The sequence below is a fragment of the Poromitra crassiceps genome (assembly GCF_964638095.1).
Source record: "Poromitra crassiceps genome assembly, chromosome: 5".
NCBI lineage: Eukaryota > Metazoa > Chordata > Actinopteri > Beryciformes > Melamphaidae > Poromitra > Poromitra crassiceps.
Window position 1 is genome coordinate 49,622,984 of NC_139642.1, and position 8,500 is coordinate 49,631,483.

The following is an 8,500-nucleotide window of genomic DNA, read 5'->3' on the forward strand; positions in this document are numbered from 1 at the left end:
GGATATGATTTGACTCAAACCCTGCAATGAAACCTGCCTCAACTCGCTAACCCACCTGCACATTTCATTTGTATGGGTTTAAGTGGAGAGATTAGAGTCCCAAGATGGTTTCAATTGTGTTTCAAAGGCTTTTATGACACTACCAAGAATACAATTCTGCCAGTTTTTACTTTTTTGGTCTGAAAATGCAAAAAATTATATATAGAGTATCGGCACAAAATATTGGTTATTGCTTCAATCCAAAAATGTTATTAGTCCGCTCTCAAAAAATCTGATTGGTCAAACCCCTAGGTAAGACTTAAAATGTTTGTAGCGAACCGTTTTTGTCTGAATGAAGAGTGAATGTCCCTGTTCAGCAGCAGTGAAAATAGATGGAATGTTCTATTTGAGTAACTTTTCTCTATTCTCTCTTCTCTCTTTAGACACCAATGAGTGTGAACTGAGCGTACATGTATGTGTCCATGCACACTCTTGCCGCAACCTGATCGGCGGATACCTGTGTGACTGCCTTCCTGGGTGGGCGGGGCCTAACTGTGACATCAGTGAGTATGAGAGGAGAGGAGAGGAGAAGAGAGGAGATTGTGTTTAACAGCATTGTCCCTCAGGCCCAAAGCTCCCGAGCTCTAGATCATTTTGCAGGTCTACTGTAATGAACCCCATCGATCAGCTGACGCAGGCCATCGCTGACAGACATGAGCAGTAGGACACTGTTCATAAGCTTGTGTCAAGTGCTGCTTTTGACCATCGTTTCTTATCACTGTGTACCGACACATCACCATATAAAAACACATGACACATTTTCAAAACATCACAAATTCTAATCTGACCCATGACCTGCTGTATCACGTCAGTACCGCCCTATCTTCAATCTTGTCTGTGTTTTCGCTCGGTATATCGCCTTATATGAATTAGAAATACCATCAAGATACTTTTCATGGGGAAAAAGGAGTACTTGGGGCCGCAGGTTTGAGCCCCTATGTTACCTCTGGCTTGGTCGGGCGTCCATACAGGCACAATTGGCCGTGTCTGCGGGTCAGAAGCCGGATTAAGGGTATATGTCCTGGTCACTGCACTGTGGGGAGGGGAACTGGAGGGAATAGCATGTCCTACTCCTCGCTGTCAGGTGACAATAAATGGCTGGTGACTGCACGTGTATCGGAGGAAGCATGTGCTAGTCTACAACTCTGCCCAGTTCGGTAGAGGGGGTGGAGCTATGGACCCTTTTTCACGGCGGCCATTTTGTGTCGAAAAGGAAGGGTAAACACAGGTGCAAGCAAAACATTAACGAGGGTTTCCAACTTCCTGGCCGCTGTCAAAAAGGCCTATGATGGGGACAGCAGGGGTAAATGGTACAATTGTGGAGAAAACAGGGCGGGATCTGTAAAAGAAAAAGTACTTGTTTTGTTTGTGTGATGGATTAATAGCATTGTGATCTGCAGGGAACAGCAGCTGCCAGGGTTTGTGTGTGAACGGAGGACGCTGTGAGGTGAGCGCTGACTTTCTGTCTCGGTCTCATTTGCCTGTCTGTCGTATCAGCTTCCCTCTGAGCATCGGTCACACTGCTTGTTTTCCTGTCTGCCTCTCTCTCCTGTCCACTGTGGGCAATTCACTCTTCCTTTGTCTGTCTCATTGTCTGTTCAATAAAATGTTAAACACTCTGCACCACTTGGGAAACAAATAATTAAAAGGGAGAATTGTATTTATGTTAAAGCCCAAAGGCATCTTCGGGAATTAAAGCGTCTCCCTTTTTTATTATTTCCTCTCCAGATGTGGGCAATATTTTCTTTAGATGGCCAAATGTTTCATGGCCTCTGGCAGATCTGTGGTAGCCTGCTTAAAACCATCCTGATCACATGACCTCTGGTAGATCTGTGGTAGCCTGCTTAAAACCATCCTGATCATGTGACCTCACATTCTGTTTTCGCTCCATGGATCAGTCTGGACTTCCAGCCACTCGTTCGATTTCAGTGGGCGGGAGTAGTAGCCTCGACAGACTCCTCCAGCCAATCAGCATCGCCAAATCCAATCCAAAGAATAACGAAAGCCTCTTTCCTGCCGAGACACTCCGCTGGTGCATACTCTTGTTCTTGTTGAATTGTTATTGAGTCTATTTCTGCAATAACTGCACTTATGGTTGTGTTGTTTACTCTACTAACGTTAACGTTACAGCTCGTTGTTCGGGAGGGGCCATTACTGTTTTGCCAGCGGCAGCCCTGATTGGCCCGGTTACGTCATCAACGATGATACAGTCCTTGATTGGCTCTGTTACATTGTAATTTCAGGAAATCGATGTGGACGGCTGGAAGTCCAGATTATCTGTGGAGTGAGACAGAATGTGAGGTCCTGTGATCAGGATGATTTGAACCAGGCTAGATCTGTGGGTCTGCGACTAATCTCCCTCTTCCTTCCCTAATGTCTGTTCTCTTCACTTCAACATCATCATCATCACCACTGAGCACTGTGCATGACCTGTTGTGGTTGCTGTTTCCTTGTTGCCACGCCGACATGTTTCTCACTGCAAAGCAATCCGTACTGTCCCACTCAGGACCTGGTGTCAGGGTCTCGATGTTTGTGCCTGCCTGGTTTCTCTGGGAAATACTGCCAGACTGCCCCCAGTCCGTGTGACAGCGCCCCCTGTCTGCATGGAGCACAGTGTGTGGAGAAGGATGGCAGGACCGCCACCTGCAACTGTCCCGTGGGATACTCAGGATTGTTGTGTGAGGTTGGTACATTTTCCCAAAATATTGTTCCCAAACCTTTTCACTCTAAGGACTTCCTATAGGTTTGTATTAGCCCACGGACGACCACCCGGTCAAATTCTGCCCCAGCAGACCCCCATCTGAGAAGATGTTTTGTGTTTGGATGTGATTTAGCTAGAGAATTGATTGACAGTTTTGATTAAAATAGCCGATTTCATACATTATTTCACTGTGCAATACATTGAAAATATTGGTGAAATTCAACTATTTCCCATGTTGTTGAGGAGTGAGGACACTGTACATCCACCTCAAGAACTCCTGGAGGTCCCAGGCTCCCAGTTTTGGAACCACAGTGCTAGACAGCCTATGTAGGTTAATGTGTTAATACAACACAGGGGTAACTGAAGTAGCAAAACCAAGACAGTGGACTGTTAGGACTGATGCTGAATTCCAGACAACTCGAGGTGAGAATTTGCCAGTTGAAAAGTGCCACCTCCGAGTTTACAAGTCGAAACTCCGAATTAGAGTGGCGTTCCGGTGTACTTTTTCCAGAAGTTCAGAAAATCCCAAGGACTGAGTTGTCTGGAATGCATCATGAGTACTGAAATAATGTATTTAATCCAGAAGTAATATATTCGTGTACACAGCAGTGTTACAAACAGAATATATCTTCACAAAAGTACACGGGCAAACAAAACGCTACGCGCGTTTCAACCACACAGGGTCTTCATCAGGCTGGAATAGAGGTGAGCCTGATGAAGACCCTGTGTGGTTGAAACGCGCATAGCGTTTTGTTTGCCCGTGTACTTTTGTGAAGATATATTCTGTTTGTAACACTGCTGTGTACACGAATATATTACTTCTGGATTAAATACAATTTCTTCGAAAAACTTCAAGGAGCTCCCCTCTTTCATTTTTGTTTACTATTTGCCTGCTGAGCTGCCGTGGTCCACATTTCTGTGTTCCCCTACTGAAATAATGTACCACAACAAAATGTCTCATAAGCAGCTTCTATTGCTCTTCTGATTATTTTGTTGATTTTGTTATTTCAGGTTGTGTTGGATCTGTGTAATCCCAACCCGTGCCAGCAGGGGGTGTCCTGCCACAGCACAGAGGGCAGGTATATGTGTGCCTGTCCCGAGGGTCATTATGGTAATGAGTGCATGAGCCTCAAAGACCCCTGCACTGGTCAACACTGTCCAGGTAAGGGAAATATACACGTGTGTGTATGAAAAAGTATGTGTACCTGTAAAAAGATATTTTTGAACTCATGTTGACATGTAACCTCTCCTTCCATGTCTCTACCAGGCGCCATGTCCGACACGACGCGCGGGGGACTCGGTTTCTACATGGTGTTGGTGGGCGTGACGGCCTTAGTGGCAGTCTGTGCCTGCGCCGCCTGCGCCTGCATTCTCTCCCACCTCCACCGGAGGCGGAAAAAGCAACAAGGCGGTCCGCAGGAAGAGGGCATCAACAACCAGAGGGAGATCGTCAACCTCATCCGAAACGTGGAGCGTCCCATCCCCCTCTTGCCCCCCGCTGCCCCGCTCGCTCACACCCCGGCACCCGCCCCGCTCTCTCGTTGCTACGAGGAGATCGAACTCACGCTGCCTCCCTCCCCCTCCCCCTCGCACCCCTCCCCAGCACTCAAATCAGCCCACGCCCCCAAACTGGACATCTCAAATCGTGAGAGGGAGAAGCTGAACCGCTTCCACTACACAGACAATCAAGAATTGGAGGCCTGACCTTTGAACTTTGAACTCTCTTGCTTCTGAGGATTTTATTTTTTATTTTTTGTATTTGTTCCGTTGTGTCTTGCTCACGGGACCCCTGACTCCAGCCCCTGCCACTGTGTCTTTGTTGCAGTAATGGTGATGGTGAGTCTACTGTGACTTCCTCGGGCGGAGACCCTGTGATCTTTATGAGCTCAGACGACAACTTAGGAACAAAGGCTGCTAAGTAGAAGGGTCAAAAGGTTATTGTCGTCTTTGAGGATTGAAACGGGCGACTATGAGAAACAGCAGGCACTCGATCCTTGACCCCCAGACTCATCATGAACCTACAATGACCCTACAGACTCATCATGAACCTATAATGACCCTACAGACTCATCATGACCCTACAGACTCATCATGAACCTATAATGACCCTACAGACTCATCATGGCCCTACAGACTCAGCATGAACCTACAATGACCCTACAGTCATCATGAACCTATAATGACCCTACAGACTCATCATGACCCTACAATGACCCTACAGACTTAACATGACCCTACAGACTCATCGTGACCCTACAATGACCCTACAGACTCAACATGACCCTACAGACTCATCATGACCCTACAGACTCATCATGACCCCACAGACTCATCATGACCCTACAATGACCCTACAGACTCATCATGACCCTACAATGACCCTACAGACTTATCATGACCCTACAATGACCCTACAGACTCATCATGACCCTACAATGACCCTACAGACTCATCGTGACCCTACAGACTCATCATGACCCTACAATGACCCTACAGACTTATCATGACCCTACAATGACCCTACAGACTCATCATGACCCTACAATGACCCTACAGACTCATCGTGACCCTACAGACTCATCATGACCCTACAGACTCATCGTGACCCTACAGACTCATCGTGACCCTACAATGACCCTACAGACTCATCATGACCCTACAGACTCATCATGACCCTACAGACTCATCATGACCCTACAGACTCATCATGACCCTACAGACTCATCGTGAACCTACAGACTTAGCGTGACCCTACAATGACCCTATAGACTCATCATGACCCTACAGACTCATCATGAACCTACAATGAATCTGATGACTGGGAGACTTGCCTTGGAGTGCGCAGTGTGTCTGAGTTGCTCTTACGGAGAAGATGTTCTTACGGAGGATGGGCTTCAGTGGGAGCATCCAGGAATCCATGATGCCCTGTGATTGGTGTTCAGACCTCCATTTGGGCTGCACACTCACAGACCAGCGTGATCAGCGAATGGATGTTTATTTAAAACTCATCTGTCCTCCTACCCCCCCCCCCCCCCGTATATGTGTGTGTGTGTGTGTGTGTGTGTGTGTGTGTGTGTGTGTGTGTGTGTGTGTGTGTGTGTGTGTGTGTGTGTGTGTGTGTGTGTGTGTGTGTGAATGTGAGTGAGAGAGAGAAAGAGAGTGTGAGGTGACAGAACCACAGGTTTTACGGAATCCTTGAGTTAATTTCAAAATGTCCTTTGAAAGAGGGAAAATAAGATTAAATTGATATATTTGTCAAAAGAGAGAACATACTCCTGGTCAAAAGATGTTTAAACTTTGTGAAAACTGATTTAAAATTATACACTGTTGCCTGTACCGTTTGTGTAATACTACAGTTGTCAAAGATGTATGATTTTTTTCATACCCGTGTGTAAAATAGCTTTTTTTTGTATATAAATATATTGTACATATTGATGCCCTTTTTGTACTGTGGTTTGGTCTGAGAATGTCACTGTTTTACTTTGCTCTGTTTCTCCCATCTTGCTTTCCATTTGGAACAGCCAGCACATGTGGATTGTAATAAAAGTGCATTACCAACTGAATCTCTGTTTGCTTTTAACTGTTCGTGTGTGTGTGTGTGTGTGTGTGTGTGTGTGTGTGTGTGTGTGTGTGTGTGTGTGTGTGTGTGTGTGTGTGTGTATGAGAAATGATGAGGATATTCCATCATGGGCCACATGGCTCCTAGCTGCTATGACTGAGTCAATCACGGTCACATACACATCTCAGTCGCAGCTGTGTCTCTCTCTGACACACGAACACACAATAATGCTAAGAGTCCCAGGGAAAAATGGACAACCACCTGACTGACCCCAGTCTTCCTAAAGGATGACAGTGTGTGGTTGTGAGGAACTCGTCTGTTTTGAGAAGTTGCTGAAACAAATATTTCGAGAGCAGCTGGCTTGTGAGAGTAAATGTAAGCGTAAAGCCATTATCTGTGTATGTTGAATGAATACTGTAACAAAGTGACAGACAGTATGTGCAAAGGAAGGGAGACAGTGTAAAGTGTGTCAGGACAGTGTAAAGTGAGTGAGAGGTCACAGTGGTGACAGTTAACGGGCGAATGGATATGACGAATGTGACCTTTGCCCTGGCAGGCTGGAAATGAACACAGGCTTCCTGTCGCCACCCTGGTCAGAAGGAAATGTAGGAAATAGAGTAGACACACACACACACACACACACACACACACACACACACACACACACACACACACACACACACACACACACACAACTGTATGTTTAGGACCCTCTCTACACCTGCTGTGCTGTGCGCCCCAGGATGTCGGACCCCAGCCCATCCATTAGAAAGTTTACATTCAGCAGAGAGGTCACCATTTTGAAGGGAATGTTGAATACTGTCTAACTAAGCAGGAAGTCCAGGTCTGTTCTCAACTCTTCTCTTATAAAGGAGGTGGGCCAGCTTATGCTTGCATGCAAATGTGTCCTCTTCAGCTTCAGTTCATGCCATGAACTTGGGGTCAAGGTTAGACTCACTGAGGCAATTTACACCTTTCTGTGATCAGATAGTGCTTGACCACATTAGCCTGATTTCATTTACACCTGGCGTTAGCATGCATTTTGCGTGATCAGATTGCAATCTGATTGCAATCTGATCACCCAAAATGGGTGTCCTCTCAATCCCCCCCATACAGTTGCTGTATGCGGATTGAGAGGACACATTGCATTTACACTTGTGTTCAATGAGGTCACAATGCGTTCCTGACCACCTCCAGAGGTGGTTTGGCCAATCAGATCGCAATCCGTCTTTCAATGTGTCTTGGGGCGTTTACACCTGTACTTTCAAGTGGTCAAGCACTATCCGATTGCAATCTGATCACAGAAAACGCATGTTAGTGCCAGGTGTAAATGATCTCACTGAGGCTGGATTTTATGTTCTTGCCAGTTCTGCTCGGTCTATTTGCAGAGACAAACACATGCTGCACATGCAACATGGCATCCAGTCAAAATATTTAACTTGTCATTCAGGATCAAAATCTCAACAAAGGCATATTATGTGAAGTAGACTATTCGAATTTAATCCTACTTTTCATAGGAGAGTGTTTTTTTAATGATCAAGTTATTTTACTATTATTTTACATATCTGAAGCGGCGTAATAAATTCACCTTCACAAAGCATAGTTATGGTTTTGAGATGAGGTGGACATGCAGCACATGGACCTCCTGTCTTAGAGGGACACCTTTTGGCCACAACAGGCCACAGCAGCAGAATCTACAAACTTAACAGTCAGACTCTCCAGCTCTGTTCAGTTCCTCCTCCACAGTGCAGTGGAGGAGCAACAATGTGAACACGCACAATTTTGACTGAACACCAATAATCATAATAATCATCATAATAACAATTGTTTATTGGCAAATAATATGCCTATTTCAAAGCAAAGTTAGGCTACTGTATAGGCTACAAATTGTTATGAGGAAATGAAGTTCACAAAGTATAAGAGGGGAAATTATTTACATACCATTTAGGTGTTTAAAGGCTTTGGGGGAAAACTATCACCATAAAAAATTTACATTACAAAGTCTTGTGTTCTATCAGTTTATTATGGCCTTTTAGACGAATAATAATCTGCTATCTCAAATTACCATTACTTGATATCTTTGTTTCTAGAACTGTTGTACATTAAACAAAAATACTATTGATTGCCCAACATTTTTTTTATACAGTCTATGGTTAATATAGAACTGTTAAAACAGCGCTCTCATTCCTGCAGTCCTCTCA

At 45.2% G+C, this 8,500-nt stretch overlaps 1 protein-coding gene across 1 annotated transcript in view; it reads left to right on the plus strand.

Moving 5' to 3' along the window:
• Nucleotides 1-4,963, plus strand: part of LOC310776566 (uncharacterized protein) — a gene marked incomplete at its 5' end in the record, with an annotated part of 23,617 nt that extends 18,654 nt beyond the window's left edge. The window contains 5 exons of the mRNA XM_083636745.1: nucleotides 423-542; nucleotides 1,440-1,486; nucleotides 2,546-2,722; nucleotides 3,752-3,902; nucleotides 4,008-4,963. Coding sequence (XP_083492871.1) covers nucleotides 423-542; nucleotides 1,440-1,486; nucleotides 2,546-2,722; nucleotides 3,752-3,902; nucleotides 4,008-4,444 — 932 coding nt within the window. The 3' untranslated portion in view covers nucleotides 4,445-4,963. The remainder of the gene's footprint in view (nucleotides 1-422; nucleotides 543-1,439; nucleotides 1,487-2,545; nucleotides 2,723-3,751; nucleotides 3,903-4,007) is intronic.
• Nucleotides 4,964-8,500: the final 3,537 nt, after the last annotated feature.